At 42.8% G+C, this 22887-nt stretch overlaps 1 protein-coding gene across 1 annotated transcript; it reads left to right on the forward strand.

The window, feature by feature from the left end:
* Window positions 1-18267: 18267 nt before the first annotated feature.
* Window positions 18268-21707, forward strand: LOC137902022 (toll-like receptor 7). Its single transcript, XM_068746065.1, has 2 exons — window positions 18268-18282; window positions 18561-21707. Exons 1-2 carry the CDS (start codon window positions 18268-18270, stop codon window positions 21705-21707), a joined length of 3162 nt encoding a protein of 1053 aa, XP_068602166.1.
* Window positions 21708-22887: the final 1180 nt, after the last annotated feature.

Below are 22887 nucleotides of genomic sequence, written 5' to 3' on the forward strand. Positions count from 1 at the left end.
GAATAAATAAAAAAGTAGAGTTTTAAATTTGTAGGAGTTTTGTTTTTCACCTAAAATAGACAGAAAGTCTAAATTGTAACATTTAAATTCTTATTATTGTCACAGACAAAAATAATTAATTCCACTTACCCTCTGTGTTCTTGGTTCCCACAAAGTCCATCGTGTTGAAATTGGCAGACGCAACGTGAAATTCGGAAATGCGCGGAAATCGGTTTTGTTTGGTCTCATTTCTGGTTTTTAGTTTTCGAAGTTGTTTGTTTTGATATTTGGATTTTGGTTTGTTTGGTTTTTGGTTTTTTGTTTGACCACCCGACACACACACCGTTTCGCTTCCTATCTGACGCCAGGGCAGGATTCGATCTGACGTCCCACGGCGTCGAGTCGTTATCTTTATCCGCTGAGCCATCTTCAGCGCCGGGGGATGCTGCCGACCAGAGAGAGGAAGATCGGTCCGATGGAGGCGCCTGCATGAAACGGGTTTTACACGTCTGGTGTTTGACGCGGCATTGCAGGTCTGTACCTGCTGTAGCTCAGCTCGTAGTGACGCTGGTCTGGGGATTGAACGGTTGCTGGTTCAAGTCTCTTCGGCTCCTTTTTCATGTGATCATGAAAATGCACTTATTTTCCAACCCGTGAATTAACGAGCTACAATGTCTACAGGTATTTTCCAACCCTTATTTCTGCTTTGGAAGGAGTTTTATTTTATCAGTCTGAAAACTCAGGCTTGTGATGTTGCTAGAAAACAGCACCTCCTAATGGATTTGCTGAAACAGGAAGAGCCGGTGAAACTATTTCCATTCAAGCTCTTTCAAGTAGCTCATTTTTATTTTCCAGCTGCAGAGTGGAAGTTCTGGAGGTCCGCTTCATGAGCCACAATTGGGGCACAATTTCACCAAAACGATCCTGGTAGATGGTTTTTTTTTTTTATAAATGTATATTAATTCTTAAGTTTTCTCTAATAAGGGACCAAACATACAAACCCTTCAAACAGATGCTGGGTTATGGTGTTCCTGAGCCACACGGCTACCAAGTGCCAGAGCATCGTGTTTCCAAATTAAAAGAAAAACAGAAAATTCCCACATGAAAGATTAGCTTTGAACCACCAGGGACTAGAGGATCAAGACCATGACCAATAGAACCAGGACCAGTTCAGATAGAATAAATAAAAAAGTAGAGTTTTAAATTTGTAGGAGTTTTGTTTTTCACCTAAAATAGACAGAAAGTCTAAATTGTAACATTTAAATTCTTATTATTGTCACAGACAAAAATAATTAATTCCACTTACCTTCTGTGTTCTTGGTTCCCACAAAGTCCATCGTGTTGAAATTGGCAGACGCAACGTGAAATTCAGAAATGCGCGGAAATCGGTTTTGTTTGGTTTCATTTTTGGTTTTTAGTTTTTGAAGTTGTTTGTTTTGATTTTTGGTTTTTGAAGTTGTTTGTTTTGATTTTTGGTTTTTGAAGTTGTTTGTTTTGATATTCGGATTTTGGTTTGTTTGGTTTTTGGTTTTTTGTTTGACCACCCGACACACACACCGTTTCGCTTCCTACCTGACGCCAGGGCAGGATTCGATCTGACGTCCCACGGCGTCGAGTCGTTATCTTTATCCGCTGAGCCATCTTCAGCGCTGGAGGATGCGGCCGACCAGAGAGAGGAAGATCGGTCCGATGGAGGCGCCTGCATGAAACGGGTTTTACGCGTCTGGTATTTGACGCGGCATTGCAGGTCTGCACCCGCTGTAGCTCAGCTCGTAGTGACGCTGGTCTGGGGATTGAACGGTTGCTGGTTCAAGTCTCTTCAGCTCCTTTTTCATGTGATCAAGAAAAATACACTTATTTTCCAACCCGTGAATTAATGAGCTACAATGTCTACAGGTATTTTCCAACCCTTATTGCTGCTTTGGAAGGAGTTTTATTTTATCAGTCTGAAAACTCAGGCTTGTGATGTTGCTAGACAACAGCGCCTCCTAATGGAATTCCTGAAACAGGAAGAGCCGGTGAAACTATTTCTATTCAAGCTCTTTCAAGTAGCTCATTTGTATTTTCCAGCTGCAGAGTGGAAGTTCTGGAGGTCTGCTTCATGGGCCGCAGACGGCCCGGTGACCTGGAGGTCTGCTTCATGAGCCACAATTGGGGCACATTTCACACAAAACGATCCTGGTAGATGTTTTTTTTATATATAAATGTATATTAATTCTTAAGTTTTCTCTAATAAGGGACCAAACATACAAACCCTTCAAACAGATGCTGGGTTATGGTGTTCCTGAGCCACACGGCTACCAAGTGCCAGAGCATCGTGTTTCCAAATTGAAAGAAAAACAGAAAATTCCCACATGAAAGATTAGCTTTGAACCACCAGGGACTAGAGGATCAAGACCATGACCAATAGAACCAGGACCAGTTCAGATAGAATAAATAAAAAAGTAGAGTTTTAAATTTGTAGGAGTTTTGTTTTTCACCTAAAATAGACAGAAAGTCTAAATTGTAACATTTAAATTCTTATTATTGTCACAGACAAAAATAATTAATTCCACTTACCTTCTGTGTTCTTGGTTCCCACGAAGTCCATCGTGTTGAAATTGGCAGACGCAACGTGAAATTCGGAAATGCGCCGAAATCGGTTTTGTTTGGTTTCATTTTTGGTTTTTAGTTTTTGAAGTTGTTTGTTTTGATTTTTGGTTTTTGAAGTTGTTTGTTTTGATATTTGGATTTTGGTTTGTTTGGTTTTTGGTTTTTTGTTTGACCACCCGACACACACACCGTTTCGCTTCCTACCTGACGCCAGGGCAGGATTCGATCTGCCGTCCCACGGCGTTGAGTCGTTATCTTTATCCGCTGAGCCATCTTCAGCGTCGGGGGATGACGCCGACCAGAGAGAGGAAGATCGGTCCGATGGAGGCGCCTGCATGAAACGGGTTTTACACGTCTGGTGTTTGACGTGGCATTGCAGGTCAGCACCTGCTGTAGCTCAGCTCGTAGTGATGCTGGTCTGGGGATCGAACGGTTGCTGGTTCAAGTCTCTTCAGCTACTTTTTCATGTGATCAAGAAAAATGCACTTATTTTCCAACCCGTGAATTAACGAGCTACAATGTCTACAGGTATTTTCCAACCCTTATTGCTGCTTTGGAAGGAGTTTTATTTTATCAGTCTGAAAACTCAGGCTTGTGATGTTGCTAGACAACAGCGCCTCCTAATGGAATTGCTGAAACAGGAAGAGCCGGTGAAACTATTTCCATTCAAGCTCTTTCAAGTAGCTCATTTGTATTTTCCAGCTGCAGAGTGGAAGTTCTGGAGGTCCGCTTCATGAGCCACAATTGGGGCACAATTTCACCAAAACGATCCTGGTAGATGTTTTTTTTTTTTTATAAATGTATATTAATTCTTAAGTTTTCTCTAATAAGGGACCAAACATACAAACCCTTCAAACAGATGCTGGGTTATGGTGTTCCTGAGCCACACGGCTACCAAGTGCCAGAGCATCGTGTTTCCAAATTGAAAGAAAAACAGAAAATTCCCACATGAAAGATTAGCTTTGAACCACCAGGGACTAGAGGATCAAGACCATGACCAATAGAACCAGGACCAGTTCAGATAGAATAAATAAAAAAGTAGAGTTTTAAATTTGTAGGAGTTTTGTTTTTCACCTAAAATAGACAGAAAGTCTAAATTGTAACATTTAAATTCTTATTATTGTCACAGACAAAAATAATTAATTCCACTTACCTTCTGTGTTCTTGGTTCCCACGAAGTCCATCGCGTTGAAATTGGCAGACGCAACGTGAAATTCGGAAATGCGCGGAAATCGGTTTTGTTTGGTTTCATTTTTGGTTTTTAGTTTTTGAAGTTATTTGTTTTGATTTTTGGCTTTTGAAGTTGTTTGTTTTGATTTTTGGTTTTTGAAGTTGTTTGTTTTGATATTTGGATTTTGGTTTGTTTGGTTTTTGGTTTTTTGTTTGACCACCCGACACACACACCGTTTCGCTTCCTACCTGACGCCAGGGCAGGATTCGATCTGACGTCCCACGGCGTCGAGTCGTTATCTTTATCTGCTGAGCCATCTTCAGCGCTGGGGGATGCTGCCGACCAGAGAGAGGAAGATCGGTCCGATGGAGGCGCCTGCATGAAACGGGTTTTACACGTCTGGTGTTTGACGCGGCATTGCAGGTCAGCACCTGCTGTAGCTCAGCTCGTAGTGATGCTGGTCTGGGGATCGAACGGTTGCTGGTTCAAGTCTCTTCAGCTCCTTTTTCATGTGATCAAGAAAAATGCACTTATTTTCCAACCCGTGAATTAACGAGCTACAATGTCTACAGGTATTTTCCAACCCTTATTGCTGCTTTGGAAGGAGTTTTATTTTATCAGTCTGAAAACTCAGGCTTGTGATGTTGCTAGACAACAGCGCCTCCTAATGGAATTGCTGAAACAGGAAGAGCCGGTGAAACTATTTCCATTCACGCTCTTTCAAGTAGCTCATTTGTATTTTCCAGCTGCAGAGTGGAAGTTCTGGAGGTCCGCTTCATGAGCCACAATTGGGGCACAATTTCACAATAAACGATCCTGGTAGATGTTTTTTTTATATATAAATGTATATTAATTCTTAAGTTTTCTCTAATAAGGGACCAAACATACAAACCCTTCAAACAGATGCTGGGTTATGGTGTTCCTGAGCCACACGGCTACCAAGTGCCAGAGCATCGTGTTTCCAAATTGAAAGAAAAACAGAAAATTCCCACATGAAAGATTAGCTTTGAACCACCAGGGACTAGAGGATCAAGACCATGACCAATAGAACCAGGACCAGTTCAGATAGAATAAAAAATAAAGTAGAGTTTTAAATTTGTAGGAGTTTTGTTTTTCACCTAAAATAGACAGAAAGTCTAAATTGTAACATTTAAATTCTTATTATTGTCACAGACAAAAATAATTAATTCCACTTACCTTCTGTGTTCTTGGTTCCCACGAAGTCCATCGTGTTGAAATTGGCAGACGCAACGTGAAATTCGGAAATGCGCGGAAATCGGTTTTGTTTGGTTTCATTTTTGGTTTATAGTTTTTGAAGTTGTTTGTTTTGATTTTTGGTTTTTGAAGTTGTTTGTTTTGATATTTGGATTTTGGTTTTTTGTTTGACCACCCGACACACACACCGTTTCGCTTCCTACCTGACGCCAGGGCAGGATTCGATCTGACATCCCACGGCGTCGAGTCGTTATCTTTATCCGCTGAGCCATCTTCAGCGCTGGGGGATGCCGCCGACCAGAGAGAGGAAGATCGGTCCGATGGAGGCGCCTGCATGAAACGGGCTTTACACGTCTGGTATTTGACGCGGCATTGCAGGTCTGTACCTGCTGTAGCTCAGCTCGTAGTGACGCTGGTCTGGGGATCGGACGGTTGCTGGTTCAAGTCTCTTCAGCTCCTTTTTCATGTGATCAAGAAAAATGCACTTATTTTCCAACCCGTGAATTAACGAGCTACAATGTCTACAGGTATTTTCCAACCCTTATTGCTGCTTTGGAAGGAGTTTTATTTTATCAGTCTGAAAACTCAGGCTTGTGATGTTGCTAGACAACAGCGCCTCCTAATGGAATTCCTGAAACAGGAAGAGCCGGTGAAACTATTTCTATTCAAGCTCTTTCAAGTAGCTCATTTGTATTTTCCAGCTGCAGAGTGGAAGTTCTGGAGGTCCGGTTCATGGGCCGCAGACGGCCCGGTGACCTGGAGGTCTGCTTCATGAGCCACAATTGGGGCACATTTCACACAAAACGATCCTGGTAGATGTTTTTTTTATATATAAATGTATATTAATTCTTAAGTTTTCTCTAATAAGGGACCAAACATACAAACCCTTCAAACAGATGCTGGGTTATGGTGTTCCTGAGCCACACGGCTACCAAGTGCCAGAGCATCGTGTTTCCAAATTGAAAGAAAAACAGAAAATTCCCACATGAAAGATTAGCTTTGAACCACCAGGGACTAGAGGATCAAGACCATGACCAATAAAACCAGGACCAGTTCAGATAGAATAAATAAAAAAGTAGAGTTTTAAATTTGTAGGAGTTTTGTTTTTCACCTAAAATAGACAGAAAGTCTAAATTGTAACATTTAAATTCTTATTATTGTCACAGACAAAAATAATTAATTCCACTTACCCTCTGTGTTCTTGGTTCCCACAAAGTCCATCGTGTTGAAATTGGCAGACGCAACGTGAAATTCGGAAATGCGCGGAAATCGGTTTTGTTTGGTCTCATTTTTGGTTTTTAGTTTTCGAAGTTGTTTGTTTTGATATTTGGATTTTGGTTTGTTTGGTTTTTGGTTTTTTGTTTGACCACCCGACACACACACCGTTTCGCTTCCTATCTGACGCCAGGGCAGGATTCGATCTGACGTCCCACGGCGTCGAGTCGTTATCTTTATCCGCTGAGCCATCTTCAGCGCCGGGGGATGCTGCCGACCAGAGAGAGGAAGATCGGTCCGATGGAGGCGCCTGCATGAAACGGGTTTTACACGTCTGGTGTTTGACGCGGCATTGCAGGTCTGTACCTGCTGTAGCTCAGCTCGTAGTGACGCTGGTCTGGGGATTGAACGGTTGCTGGTTCAAGTCTCTTCAGCTCCTTTTTCATGTGATCATGAAAATGCACTTATTTTCCAACCCGTGAATTAACGAGCTACAATGTCTACAGGTATTTTCCAACCCTTATTTCTGCTTTGGAAGGAGTTTTATTTTATCAGTCTGAAAACTCAGGCTTGTGATGTTGCTAGAAAACAGCACCTCCTAATGGATTTGCTGAAACAGGAAGAGCCGGTGAAACTATTTCCATTCAAGCTCTTTCAAGTAGCTCATTTTTATTTTCCAGCTGCAGAGTGGAAGTTCTGGAGGTCCGCTTCATGAGCCACAATTGGGGCACAATTTCACCAAAACGATCCTGGTAGATGGTTTTTTTTTTTTATAAATGTATATTAATTCTTAAGTTTTCTCTAATAAGGGACCAAACATACAAACCCTTCAAACAGATGCTGGGTTATGGTGTTCCTGAGCCACACGGCTACCAAGTGCCAGAGCATCGTGTTTCCAAATTAAAAGAAAAACAGAAAATTCCCACATGAAAGATTAGCTTTGAACCACCAGGGACTAGAGGATCAAGACCATGACCAATAGAACCAGGACCAGTTCAGATAGAATAAATAAAAAAGTAGAGTTTTAAATTTGTAGGAGTTTTGTTTTTCACCTAAAATAGACAGAAAGTCTAAATTGTAACATTTAAATTCTTATTATTGTCACAGACAAAAATAATTAATTCCACTTACCTTCTGTGTTCTTGGTTCCCACAAAGTCCATCGTGTTGAAATTGGCAGACGCAACGTGAAATTCAGAAATGCGCGGAAATCGGTTTTGTTTGGTTTCATTTTTGGTTTTTAGTTTTTGAAGTTGTTTGTTTTGATTTTTGGTTTTTGAAGTTGTTTGTTTTGATTTTTGGTTTTTGAAGTTGTTTGTTTTGATATTTGGATTTTGGTTTGTTTGGTTTTTGGTTTTTTGTTTGACCACCCGACACACACACCGTTTCGCTTCCTACCTGACGCCAGGGCAGGATTCGATCTGACGTCCCACGGCGTCGAGTCGTTATCTTTATCCGCTGAGCCATCTTCAGCGCTGGAGGATGCGGCCGACCAGAGAGAGGAAGATCGGTCCGATGGAGGCGCCTGCATGAAACGGGTTTTACGCGTCTGGTATTTGACGCGGCATTGCAGGTCTGCACCCGCTGTAGCTCAGCTCGTAGTGACGCTGGTCTGGGGATTGAACGGTTGCTGGTTCAAGTCTCTTCAGCTCCTTTTTCATGTGATCAAGAAAAATACACTTATTTTCCAACCCGTGAATTAATGAGCTACAATGTCTACAGGTATTTTCCAACCCTTATTGCTGCTTTGGAAGGAGTTTTATTTTATCAGTCTGAAAACTCAGGCTTGTGATGTTGCTAGACAACAGCGCCTCCTAATGGAATTCCTGAAACAGGAAGAGCCGGTGAAACTATTTCTATTCAAGCTCTTTCAAGTAGCTCATTTGTATTTTCCAGCTGCAGAGTGGAAGTTCTGGAGGTCTGCTTCATGGGCCGCAGACGGCCCGGTGACCTGGAGGTCTGCTTCATGAGCCACAATTGGGGCACATTTCACACAAAACGATCCTGGTAGATGTTTTTTTTATATATAAATGTATATTAATTCTTAAGTTTTCTCTAATAAGGGACCAAACATACAAACCCTTCAAACAGATGCTGGGTTATGGTGTTCCTGAGCCACACGGCTACCAAGTGCCAGAGCATCGTGTTTCCAAATTGAAAGAAAAACAGAAAATTCCCACATGAAAGATTAGCTTTGAACCACCAGGGACTAGAGGATCAAGACCATGACCAATAAAACCAGGACCAGTTCAGATAGAATAAATAAAAAAGTAGAGTTTTAAATTTGTAGGAGTTTTGTTTTTCACCTAAAATAGACAGAAAGTCTAAATTGTAACATTTAAATTCTTATTATTGTCACAGACAAAAATAATTAATTCCACTTACCTTCTGTGTTCTTGGTTCCCACGAAGTCCATCGTGTTGAAATTGGCAGACGCAACGTGAAATTCGGAAATGCGCCGAAATCGGTTTTGTTTGGTTTCATTTTTGGTTTTTAGTTTTTGAAGTTGTTTGTTTTGATTTTTGGTTTTTGAAGTTGTTTGTTTTGATATTTGGATTTTGGTTTGTTTGGTTTTTGGTTTTTTGTTTGACCACCCGACACACACACCGTTTCGCTTCCTACCTGACGCCAGGGCAGGATTCGATCTGCCGTCCCACGGCGTTGAGTCGTTATCTTTATCCGCTGAGCCATCTTCAGCGTCGGGGGATGACGCCGACCAGAGAGAGGAAGATCGGTCCGATGGAGGCGCCTGCATGAAACGGGTTTTACACGTCTGGTGTTTGACGTGGCATTGCAGGTCAGCACCTGCTGTAGCTCAGCTCGTAGTGATGCTGGTCTGGGGATCGAACGGTTGCTGGTTCAAGTCTCTTCAGCTACTTTTTCATGTGATCAAGAAAAATGCACTTATTTTCCAACCCGTGAATTAACGAGCTACAATGTCTACAGGTATTTTCCAACCCTTATTGCTGCTTTGGAAGGAGTTTTATTTTATCAGTCTGAAAACTCAGGCTTGTGATGTTGCTAGACAACAGCGCCTCCTAATGGAATTGCTGAAACAGGAAGAGCCGGTGAAACTATTTCCATTCAAGCTCTTTCAAGTAGCTCATTTGTATTTTCCAGCTGCAGAGTGGAAGTTCTGGAGGTCCGCTTCATGAGCCACAATTGGGGCACAATTTCACCAAAACGATCCTGGTAGATGTTTTTTTTTTTTTATAAATGTATATTAATTCTTAAGTTTTCTCTAATAAGGGACCAAACATACAAACCCTTCAAACAGATGCTGGGTTATGGTGTTCCTGAGCCACACGGCTACCAAGTGCCAGAGCATCGTGTTTCCAAATTGAAAGAAAAACAGAAAATTCCCACATGAAAGATTAGCTTTGAACCACCAGGGACTAGAGGATCAAGACCATGACCAATAGAACCAGGACCAGTTCAGATAGAATAAATAAAAAAGTAGAGTTTTAAATTTGTAGGAGTTTTGTTTTTCACCTAAAATAGACAGAAAGTCTAAATTGTAACATTTAAATTCTTATTATTGTCACAGACAAAAATAATTAATTCCACTTACCTTCTGTGTTCTTGGTTCCCACGAAGTCCATCGCGTCGAAATTGGCAGACGCAACGTGAAATTCGGAAATGCGCGGAAATCGGTTTTGTTTGGTTTCATTTTTGGTTTTTAGTTTTTGAAGTTATTTGTTTTGATTTTTGGCTTTTGAAGTTGTTTGTTTTGATTTTTGGTTTTTGAAGTTGTTCGTTTTGATATTTGGATTTTGGTTTGCTTGGTTTTTGGTTTTTTGTTTGACCACCCGACACACACACCGTTTCGCTTCCTACCTGACGCCAGGGCAGGATTCGATCTGACGTCCCACGGCGTCGAGTCGTTATCTTTATCCGCTGAGCCATCTTCAGCGCTGGAGGATGTGGCCGACCAGAGAGAGGAAGATCGGTCCGATGGAGGCGCCTGCATGAAACGGGTTTTACGCGTCTGGTATTTGACGCGGCATTGCAGGTCTGCACCCGCTGTAGCTCAGCTCGTAGTGACGCTGGTCTGGGGATTGAACGGTTGCTGGTTCAAGTCTCTTCAGCTCCTTTTTCATGTGATCAAGAAAAATACACTTATTTTCCAACCCGTGAATTAATGAGCTACAATGTCTACAGGTATTTTCCAACCCTTATTGCTGCTTTGGAAGGAGTTTTATTTTATCAGTCTGAAAACTCAGGCTTGTGATGTTGCTAGACAACAGCGCCTCCTAATGGAATTCCTGAAACAGGAAGAGCCGGTGAAACTATTTCTATTCAAGCTCTTTCAAGTAGCTCATTTTTATTTTCCAGCTGCAGAGTGGAAGTTCTGGAGGTCTGCTTCATGGGCCGCAGACGGCCCGGTGACCTGGAGGTCTGCTTCATGAGCCACAATTGGGGCACATTTCACACAAAACGATCCTGGTAGATGTTTTTTTTATATATAAATGTATATTAATTCTTAAGTTTTCTCTAATAAGGGACCAAACATACAAACCCTTCAAACAGATGCTGGGTTATGGTGTTCCTGAGCCACACGGCTACCAAGTGCCAGAGCATCGTGTTTCCAAATTGAAAGAAAAACAGAAAATTCCCACATGAAAGATTAGCTTTGAACCACCAGGGACTAGAGGATCAAGACCATGACCAATAGAACCAGGACCAGTTCAGATAGAATAAAAAAAAAAGTAGAGTTTTAAATTTGTAGGAGTTTTGTTTTTCACCTAAAATAGACAGAAAGTCTAAATTGTAACATTTAAATTCTTATTATTGTCACAGACAAAAATAATTAATTCCACTTACCTTCTGTGTTCTTGGTTCCCACGAAGCCCATCGCGTTGAAATTGGCAGACGCAACGTGAAATTCGGAAATGCGCAGAAAGCAGTTTTGTTTGGTTTGTTTTGATTTTTGGTTTGTTTGGTTGACCCCCCAACACACACCGTTTCGTTTCCTACCTGATGCCAGGGCAGGACTCGATCCAACGCCCCGCGGCGCCGAGCCCTTATCTTTATCCGCTGAGCCATCTCCTGCGCTGGAGGATGCTCCCGACCAGAGAGAGGAAGATCGGTCCGATGGAGGCGCCGGCAGGAAACGGGTTTTACGCGTCTGGTGTTTGATGCGGCATTGGAGGTCTGCACCCGCTGTAGCTCGGCTCGTAGTGGCGCTGGTCTGGCAATTGAAAGATTGCTGGTTCAAGTCTCTTCAGCTCCTTTTTCATGTGATCATGAAAATGCACTTATTTTCCAACCCGTGAATTAACGAGCTACAATGTCTACAGGTATTTTCCAACCCTTATTTCTGCTTTGGAAGGAGTTTTATTTTATCAGTCTGAAAACTCAGGCTTGTGATGTTGCTAGAAAACAGCGCCTCCTAATGGAATTGCTGAAACAGGAAGAGCCGGTGAAACTATTTCCATTCAAGCTCTTTCAAGTAGCTCATTTTTATTTTCCAGCTGCAGAGTGGAAGTTCTGGAGGTCTGCTTCATGAGCCACAATTGGGGCACAATTTCACCAAAACGATCCTGGTAGATGTTTTTTTTTTTTTATAAATGTATATTAATTCTTAAGTTTTCTCTAATAAGGGACCAAACATACAAACCCTTCAAACAGATGCTGGGTTATGGTGTTCCTGAGCCACACGGCTACCAAGTGCCAGAGCATCGTGTTTCCAAATTGAAAGAAAAACAGAAAATTCCCACATGAAAGTTTAGCTTTGAACCACCAGGGACTAAAGGATCAAGACCATGACCAATAGAACCAGGACCAGTTCAGATAGAATAAATAAAAAAGTAGAGTTTTAAATTTGTAGGAGTTTTGTTTTTCACCTAAAATAGACAGAAAGTCTAAATTGTAACATTTAAATTCTTATTATTGTCACAGACAAAAATAATTAATTCCACTTACCTTCTGTGTTCTTGGTTCCCACAAAGTCCATCGTGTTGAAGTTGGCAGACGCAACGTGAAATTCGGAAATGCGCGGAAATCGGTTTTGTTTGGTTTCATTCTTGGTTTTTAGTTTTTGAAGTTGTTTGTTTTGATATTTGGATTTTGGTTTGTTTGGTTTTTGGTTTTTTGTTTGACCACCTGACACACACACCGTTTCGCTTCCTACCCGATGCCAGGGCAGGATTCAATCCAACGTCCCACGGCGTCGAGTCGTTATCTTTATCCGCTGAGCCATCTTCAGCGCTGGAGGATGCTGCCGACCAGAGAGAGGAAGATCGGTCCGATGGAGGCGCCGGCAGGAAACGGGTTTTACGCGTCTGGTGTTTGACGCGGCATTGCGGGTCCGCACCTGCTGTAGCTCAGCTTGTAGTGGTGCTGGTCTGGGGATTGAACGGTTGCTGGTTCAACTCTCTTCAGCTCCTCTTTCATGTGATCATGAAAATGCACTTATTTTCCAACCCGTGAATTAATGAGCTACAATGTCTACAGGTATTTTCCAAACCCTTATTTCTGCTTTGGAAGGAGTTTTATTTTATCAGTCTGACAACTCAGGCTTGTGATGTTGCTAGACAACAGCGCCTCCTAATGGAATTCCTGAAACAGGAAGAGCCGGTGAAACTATTTCTATTCAAGCTCTTTCAAGTAGCTCATTTGTATTTTCCAGCTGCAGAGTGGAAGTTCTGGAGGTCTGCTTCATGGGCCGCAGACGGCCCGGTGACCTGGAGGTCTGCTTCATGAGCCACAATTGGGGCACATTTCACACAAAACGATCCTGGTAGATGTTTTTTTTATATATAAATGTATATTAATTCTTAAGTTTTCTCTAATAAGGGACCAAACATACAAACCCTTCAAACAGATGCTGGGTTATGGTGTTCCTGAGCCACACGGCTACCAAGTGCCAGAGCATCGTGTTTCCAAATTGAAAGAAAAACAGAAAAGTCCCACATGAAAGATTAGCTTTGAACCACCAGGGACTAAAGGATCAAGACCATGACCAATAGAACCAGGACCAGTACAGATAGAATAAATAAAAAAGTAGAGTTTTAAATTTGTAGGAGTTTTGTTTTTCACCTAAAATAGACAGAAAGTCTAAATTGTAACATTTAAATTCTTATTATTGTCACAGACAAAAATAATTAATTCCACTTACCTTCTGTGTTCTTGGTTCCCACAAAGTCCATCGTGTTGAAATTGGCAGACGCAACGTGAAATTCGGAAATGCGCGGAAATCGGTTTTGTTTGGTTTCATTTTTGGTTTTTAGTTTTCGAAGTTGTTTGTTTTGATATTTGGATTTTGGTTTGTTTGGTTTTTGGCTTTTTGTTTGACCACCCGACACACACACCGTTTCGCTTCCTACCTGACGCCAGGGCAGGATTCGATCTGACGTCCCACGGCGTCGAGTCGTTATCTTTATCTGCTGAGCCATCTTCAGCGCTGGGGGATGCTGCCGACCAGAGAGAGGAAGATCGGTCCGATGGAGGCGCCTGCATGAAACGGGTTTTACACGTCTGGTGTTTGACGCGGCATTGCAGGTCTGTACCTGCTGTAGCTCAGCTCGTAGTGACGCTGGTCTGGGGATCGAATGGTTGCCGGTTCAAGTCTCTTCAGCTCCTTTTTCATGTGATCATGAAAATGCACTTATTTTCCAACCCGTGAATTAACGAGCTACAATGTCTACAGGTTTTTTCCAACCCTTATTTCTGCTTTGGAAGGAGTTTTATTTTATCAGTCTGAAAACTCAGGCTTGTGATGTTGCTAGAAAACAGCACCTCCTAATGGAATTGCTGAAACAGGAAGAGCCGGTGAAACTATTTCCATTCAAGCTCTTTCAAGTAGCTCATTTTTATTTTCCAGCTGCAGAGTGGAAGTTCTGGAGGTCCGCTTCATGAGCCACAATTGGGGCACAATTTCACCAAAACGATCCTGGTAGATGGGTTTTTTTTTTTATAAATGTATATTAATTCTTAAGTTTTCTCTAATAAGGGACCAAACATACAAACCCTTCAAACAGATGCTGGGTTATGGTGTTCCTGAGCCACACGGCTACCAAGTGCCAGAGCATCGTGTTTCCAAATTGAAAGAAAAACAGAAAATTCCCACATGAAAGATTAGCTTTGAACCACCAGGGACTAGAGGATCAAGACCATGACCAATAGAACCAGGACCAGTTCAGATAGAATAAATAAAAAAGTAGAGTTTTAAATTTGTAGGAGTTTTGTTTTTCACCTAAAATAGACAGAAAGTCTAAATTGTAACATTTAAATTCTTATTATTGTCACAGACAAAAATAATTAATTCCACTTACCTTCTGTGTTCTTGGTTCCCACAAAGTCCATCGTGTTGAAATTGGCAGACGCAACGTGAAATTCAGAAATGCGCGGAAATCGGTTTTGTTTGGTTTCATTTTTGGTTTTTAGTTTTTGAAGTTGTTTGTTTTGATTTTTGGTTTTTGAAGTTGTTTGTTTTGATATTCGGATTTTGGTTTGTTTGGTTTTTGGTTTTTTGTTTGACCACCCGACACACACACCGTTTCGCTTCCTACCTGACGCCAGGGCAGGATTCGATCTGACGTCCCACGGCGTAGAGTCGTTATCTTTATCCGCTGAGCCATCTTCAGCGCTGGGGGATGCTGCCGACCAGAGAGAGGAAGATCGGTCCGATGGAGGCGCCTGCATGAAACGGGTTTTACGCGTCTGGTGTTTGACGCGGCATTGCAGGTCTGCACCCGCTGTAGCTCAGCTCGTAGTGACGCTGGTCTGCGGATTGAACGGTTGCTGGTTCAAGTCTCTTCAGCTCCTTTTTCATGTGATCAAGAAAAATACACTTATTTTCCAACCCGTGAATTAATGAGCTACAATGTCTACAGGTATTTTCCAACCCTTATTGCTGCTTTGGAAGGAGTTTTATTTTATCAGTCTGAAAACTCAGGCTTGTGATGTTGCTAGACAACAGCGCCTCCTAATGGAATTGCTGAAACAGGAAGAGCCGGTGAAACTATTTCCATTCAAGCTCTTTCAAGTAGCTCATTTGTATTTTCCAGCTGCAGAGTGGAAGTTCTGGAGGTCCGCTTCATGGGCCGCAGACGGCCCGGTGACCTGGAGGTCTGCTTCATGAGCCACAATTGGGGCACATTTCACACAAAACGATCCTGGTAGATGTTTTTTTTATATATAAATGTATATTAATTCTTAAGTTTTCTCTAATAAGGGACCAAACATACAAACCCTTCAAACAGATGCTGGGTTATGGTGTTCCTGAGCCACACGGCTACCAAGTGCCAGAGCATCGTGTTTCCAAATTGAAAGAAAAACAGAAAATTCCCAAATGAAAGATTAGCTTTGAACCACCAGGGACTAGAGGATCAAGACCATGACCAATAGAACCAGGACCAGTTCAGATAGAATAAATAAAAAAGTAGACTTTTAAATTTGTAGGAGTTTTGTTTTTCACCTAAAATAGACAGAAAGTCTAAATTGTAACATTTAAATTCTTATTATTGTCACAGACAAAAATAATTAATTCCACTTACCTTCTGTGTTCTTGGTTCCCACGAAGTCCATCGTGTTGAAATTGGCAGACGCAACGTGAAATTCGGAAATGCGCAGAAAGCAGTTTTGTTTGGTTTGTTTTGATTTTTGGTTTGTTTGGTTGACCCCCCAACACACACCGTTTCATTTCCTACCTGATGCCAGGGCAGGACTCGATCCAACGCCCCGCGGCGCCGAGCCCTTATCTTTATCCGCTGAGCCATCTCCTGCGCTGGAGGATGCTCCCGACCAGAGAGAGGAAGATCGGTCCGATGGAGGCGCCGGCAGGAAACGGGTTTTACGCGTCTGGTGTTTGATGCGGCATTGGAGGTCTGCACCCGCTGTAGCTCGGCTCGTGGTGACGCTGGTCTGGCGATTGAAAGATTGCTGGTTCAAGTCTCTTCAGCTCCTTTTTCATGTGATCATGAAAATGCACTTATTTTCCAACCCGTGAATTAACGAGCTACAATGTCTACAGGTATTTTCCAACCCTTATTTCTGCTTTGGAAGGAGTTTTATTTTATCAGTCTGAAAACTCAGGCTTGTGATGTTGCTAGAAAACAGCACCTCCTAATGGAATTCCTGAAACAGGAAGAGCCGGTGAAACTATTTCCATTCAAGCTCTTTCAAGTAGCTCATTTTTATTTTCCAGCTGCAGAGTGGAAGTTCTGGAGGTCCGCTTCATGAGCCACAATTGGGGCACAATTTCACCAAAACGATCCTGGTAGATGTTTTTTTTTTTTTATAAATGTATATTAATTCTTAAGTTTTCTCTAATAAGGGACCAAACATACAAACCCTTCAAACAGATGCTGGGTTATGGTGTTCCTGAGCCACACGGCTACCAAGTGCCAGAGCATCGTGTTTCCAAATTGAAAGAAAAACAGAAAATTCCCACATGAAAGATTAGCTTTGAACCACCAGGGACTAAAGGATCAAGACCATGACCAATAGAACCAGGACCAGTTCAGATAGAATAAATAAAAAAGTAGAGTTTTAAATTTGTAGGAGTTTTGTTTTTCACCTAAAATAGACAGAAAGTCTAAATTGTAACATTTAAATTCTTATTATTGTCACAGACAAAAATAATTAATTCCACTTACCTTCTGTGTTCTTGGTTCCCACAAAGTCCATCGTGTTGAAGTTGGCAGACGCAACGTGAAATTCGGAAATGCGCGGAAATCGGTTTTGTTTGGTTTCATTCTTGGTTTTTAGTTTTTGAAGTTGTTTGTTTTGATATTTGGATTTTGGTTTGTTTGGTTTTTGGTTTTTTGTTTGACCACCTGACACACACACCGTTTCGCTTCCTACCCGATGCCAGGGCAGGATTCAATCCAACGTCCCACGGCGTCGAGTCGTTATCTTTATCCGCTGAGCCATCTTCAGCGCTGGAGGATGCTGCCGACCAGAGAGAGGAAGATCGGTCCGATGGAGGCGCCGGCAGGAAACGGGTTTTACGCGTCTGGTGTTTGACGCGGCATTGCGGGTCCGCACCTGCTGTAGCTCAGCTTGTAGTGGTGCTGGTCTGGGGATTGAACGGTTGCTGGTTCAACTCTCTTCAGCTCCTCTTTCATGTGATCATGAAAATGCACTTATTTTCCAACCCGTGAATTAATGAGCTACAATGTCTACAGGTATTTTCCAAACCCTTATTTCTGCTTTGGAAGGAGTTTTATTTTATCAGTCTGACAACTCAGGCTGGTGATGTTGCTAGACAACAGCGCCTCCTAATGGAATTGCTGAAACAGGAAGAGCCGGTGAAACTATTTCTATTCAAGCTCTTTCAAGTAGCTCATTTGTATTTTCCAGCTGCAGAGTGGAAGTCCTGGAGGTCCGGTTCATGGGCTGCAGACGGCCCGGTGACCTGAAGGTCTGCTTCATGAGCCACAATTGGGGCACAATTTCACACAAAACGATCCTGGTAGATGTTTTTTTTATATATAAATGTATATTAATTCTTAAGTTTTCTCTAATAAGGGACCAAACATACAAACCCTTCAAACAGATGCTGGGTTATGGTGTTACTGAGCCACACGGCTACCAAGTGCCAGAGCATCGTGTTTATGCAAAGATAAAAAGCAACTGGACGTATTTTTTGATGTTTTAAGATATTTCAACTAATAAATAGAATCTGCATTAAGCATATCAGTGGTAAACCTCATTTCAAGCTTTCATTTAGTTTCATTTTCCTCTGCAGAGTAAAACAGATATGAAACTATTCTGTCCCCTAAGGGCAAAAACTCTTCAGCCCACCAAAGCCCTGTTTGGTGCACGCTGACAACAAGAGGCTTCATTCCTTGACCTTTCCATCCCAAAAGACACACCTCTTCATCACACATGCACTCTCCTCCGACGGCATGTTCACATCGTTATGTAACAAACATCCGTTACTTCACAAACATTGTAAAAGGCATCTACTTTGGGTGCGTCACGTGTCATAAGAGGGAAGTGATTCTGAGAGCAATTCTCGACCCCTGCCACCTGCCGCTCTCATCACATCGCCCAAAGCGCCGTCGTATTGATGCCATGTCCTCGCAGAGCTCAGATCAATTTCATAGCAGGGCTTATTTCAGGACTCTTTCATCTCCCACGTGAAAAATGTTCTTCCACCTGGTGAGTGTCAATTATTACCTTTGTTCTCAGTGAATTGTATTATAATCACAGGCATACTATGTAAGTAGTGAAATGAAACGTTGGCTTTAAACCACATGACGAGGTGGAAAATGAAACTCTAGCATGTACAGTTTTCTAACATCCTGTCGAAAACCTCATGGAAAACAATGTTGTGTTTTCTTTGCATGTAGTTTTGCTTAGTATATCCTTCATGCGTGCTTTGTTTTCTCATACATCTGCATCATTGGCCTTCTCACTGAACCTCTGTTTCTGTGCAGATGTGCGTGGCACTGCTGAGCCTGTGCTGCTGCCTCTCCATGTCGACAGCTAGCATTTATTACCCTAAAACTCTGCCATGCAACGTTAGCGAGTCCAACAACGGGAGTATGGTGAAAGTGGACTGCACCGAGAGCAGCCTCAAAGCTATCCCCCGGGGCATTCCCAGGGGCGCCACCAATCTGACGCTCACCATCAACCATATTCCCAGATTAAACTCTACCTCTTTCCTGGGGCTGGATAACCTGACTGAGATTGACATGCGATGCAACTGCGTGCCCATTAAAATCGGCCCCAAGGACCACGTATGTACAGAGAGTGTGACAATCGAGGAGAACGCCTTCAGCAGCCTGCGGGGTCTGAGAGCGCTCTACCTTGATGGCAATCAGCTTTCCAGTATCCCCAAAGGCCTGCCCTCCAACCTGATTCTGCTGAGTTTGGAAGTGAATCACATTTATTGCATTTCTGAAGCAAACTTCTCGGAGATCAGAAATGTCGAGATGCTTTATCTTGGCCAAAACTGCTATTATCGCAACCCGTGCAACGTTTCCTATGAGATAGAAGACGGTGCATTCTTGCAGCTTAACAATTTAAAACTGTTGAGTCTCAAGTCTAACAACTTGTCCTTCATTCCGCATCAACTTCCCACAAGTCTGAAGGAACTGTATCTGTACAACAACAACATCCAAGAAGTCACCGATGAAGATTTCCAAACCCTGACGGACCTTGAGATTCTGGACATCAGCGGAAACTGTCCTCGCTGTTACAATGCTCCTTTTCCGTGCAACCCATGTCCAAATAATTCACCGCTTAAAATTAGTAGGACAGCTTTCAAAATGCTGACAAAGCTGAAGACGCTCCGCCTGCACAGCAACTCTCTGAAACGAGTAGAACCCGAATGGTTTGCCAGCACAGCAGAGCTCAGAGTTCTCGATCTTTCCTCAAACTTTTTGGCGAGCGAAATAGGCGTGGCTGCCTTCCCACATTTCCTTGGGAAACTGGAAGAGCTGGACCTCTCATTCAACTACGAGCTGCAGCGATATCCGCAAACACTGAGACTCAGCCACAGCTTCTCCTCCCTCAGGTCTCTTAAAATTTTCAGACTGCAGGGCTTCGTGTTCCAGCAGCTAAAGGCGGTGAGCATTGCTCCTCTGAAGGCGCTCACAAACTTGGAGGTCATCGATCTCGGCACAAACTTCATTAAAATGACAGATCTGAGCATTCTAATGGAACTAAAAAGTTTTAAAATAATAAATCTGTCCAACAACAAAATATCGTCCCCCTCCGATGGACAAGACGCTGTCGGTTTTCCAGGAGGGGAACCTTTGCACTGGTCTCCCATGTCAGGTGCTACTCAGTACAGCAGTGAGGAAGTGAGAGAGATCCATTACTTCAGATATGATGAATATGCACGCAGCTGCAAAGACAAAGACAAAGAACTTGGAGTCATCACATCCTTCATCAATGGGAGATGCAGCCAGTTTGGTAAAGCCCTGGACATGAGTAGGAATAACATATTCTTCTTGCACTCCAGATTTTTAAATCTCACAGAGTTAGGTTGCCTCAATTTGTCTGGAAATGCAATGAGTCAAAGTCTGAATGGCTCTGAATTCACCTTTTTGACCAATTTACAATATCTGGACTTCTCCTCCAATCGCCTGGACCTGCTCTACTCCACGGCGTTTCAAGAGTTAAAGAGTCTGGTGGTTTTGGACATCAGCAGTAACAACCATTATTTTGAATCTGAGGGTTTGACCCACATGCTGAACTTCACTCGAAACATGAAGAACCTCAAAATATTGCTGATGAACAACAACCAGATCTCGACTTCCACTAACACTGAGATGGAGAGCGGGTCCCTGGAGAGGTTAGAGTTCAGGCATAACCGTTTAGATATGCTGTGGAGAGATGGCGACACCAGATACGTCAACTATTTCAAGAAATTACTTAATCTGACTGTCCTTGATATCTCTTACAACAACCTCAACTTCATTCCGCAGCAAGTGTTCAGCGGCCTGCCTGACAAACTGGAGACGCTCTACATCAGAAGCAACAAGCTGAAAGCCTTCGCTTGGGGGAAACTGCAATTTCTTCATAATTTAAAAGTATTGGATCTCAGTGGAAACAGCCTAACTACGGTTCCACACATGCTGGCAAACTGCACCAAATCTATTCGGGAGCTCATTTTACATAACAACCAAATCCTAAAACTCACGCCAGATTTCCTGAAGGATGCTTACAGCTTAAAGTATCTGGATCTTAGTTTTAATCGCATCGGGCACGTTGAGAAATCCAGCTTCCCAGACGATGTGGTCAACCAGATGGAGATGCTGCTTCTGCACAACAACAAATTCATGTGCAGTTGCAATGCCGCTTGGTTTGTCTCGTGGCTCAACTGGACCACCGTGACTATCCCCAGACTGGCCACCGATGTCACCTGTGCCTCGCCAGGGGCACAAAGAGGTCACCCGGTGGTCTCGGTAGACCTGCTGGCGTGCCAGCACAGATACATCTCAATTATCATTTTCATTCTCACGACTTCCATCACCCTGAGTGTCCTCACCTTGTCCATCTCCAGCCACCTCTTCATGTGGGACGTCTGGTACATCTATCACTTCTGCAGAGCCAAGATGAAGGGCTATGGCCGCCTGCACTCCCAAAGCTCTGTCTATGACGCCTTTGTGATATATGACAAGGAGGATCCCGCGGTCACAGAGTGGGTGATGAAGGAGATGTGCGCTCACCTGGAGCGGCCTGGGGAGCGCCAGCTGAGGCTGTGTGTGGACGAACGAGACTGGATCCCTGGATGTCCCCTGATCGACAACCTCTCCCGGAGCATCCACAAGAGCAAAAGGACTGTGTTCATTCTCACCAACAAATATATCAAAAGCGGCAACTTCACGACAGCCTTCTACATGGCCCACCAAAGGCTAATGGATGAGAAGAACGATGTCATCGTGCTCATCTTCCTGGAGAAAGTGCCTTGCAACTCGAGGTACCTGAGATTAAGGAAGAGGCTCTATAAGCGGTCTGTGCTGGAGTGGCCAGCCAACCCGCAGGCCCAGCCGTACTTCTGGTTCAGTCTGACTAACGTGTTGGCAACAGAAAGCCACAAACAGTACAGCAATCTCTTCAAAGAGACGCTGTAAATGCCCCCGGACACAGGCCTACTGCATCTGTGCATGTCAATGTAGGAACAAGGGCATTCTGTAGCACTAATGAATTGTAGCTTCCCTTGTTGCCCTCAGTCACAGCATTTCTGCCATGTCATGAAATAGGGAAGTGAAATTGATGTACTTCTTCAATTCAAATGCTACTTCTGTTTCGCTGCCTTTCTGTGGGACTTAGTCGGTTCAAAGACGCCATGATTGACTTCAGAAGCAGAGAGAATTCATTTTTAGATTGTTTAGATGAGGAACGCAGCGATTACTGTACTGGACAAGAAATCAATGCACCTCATCCGCAATGGTGAGTGTCTCTGAACGCTTCCCGCTTTGCTCAGTGCGCAGCATCAACATGTGTCAGGGATCATCGGTGTGTTCTTTTAATTGGGTGTTTGGATCCTTTATTATTTTGTGTTTACTTGTTTTTCTGTACATGTGGCTCAAATATGTATTCGTTTCCTTGACTTGATTTGTTTGAATTGTTTTCGTTGTGTGGATCCAGCAGGAAATATAGCAAATTAAACTTCCCTTGCATCCGTGTGGGTGAAACATTATGTCATATATCTTTATTTCATTTGTTTATATTGTCCCCCATTAGAGTATTATTCACTTAATAAGCAGTCGCCTGCTGCTGGACTGGTCTTCACAAGATCTCGATGTGCAGCCACACTTCGCTCAAACAGATATAAGCTTGTTTTAAATTATTGAAAGGTGTCGTAATGTGCGTGACTGAAATATTGTAACGTAATCCATTTATTAATTGCAATAGTCATATTTAACTCGCAGTAAAGCTCAGGGCTCCAATGAGAAGCCGGATAGATACAGACTGTATATTGAATAATGAAACACTTTAAACGACCTATGTTTGTGAATGAACAGGCTGTACACGGAAGGGCTGTGGCTTAACTTGGAGACTACCGCCACCTGCTGGAGGACTGTGGTATATTTCTAAAGAGTCATTGTCTCCTCTAGGATTAGAGGTTTTAATTATCAGTAGCTGTTGACAGAAAGTGTTTTGTAAAACAGTGTAATGTCATTTAAGAGAATACCAAATGTACGGCGACTGCTTATGAGAAAATATCTGTTTCCACAGCCTGCTTAGAACATATTGTGATATTTATGTCATGTGACTAATTTTAGTTTTATCTACAGACTCTCAAATGTT

This window comes from Brachionichthys hirsutus, chromosome 12, assembly GCF_040956055.1.
Source record: "Brachionichthys hirsutus isolate HB-005 chromosome 12, CSIRO-AGI_Bhir_v1, whole genome shotgun sequence".
Lineage (NCBI taxonomy): Eukaryota > Metazoa > Chordata > Actinopteri > Lophiiformes > Brachionichthyidae > Brachionichthys > Brachionichthys hirsutus.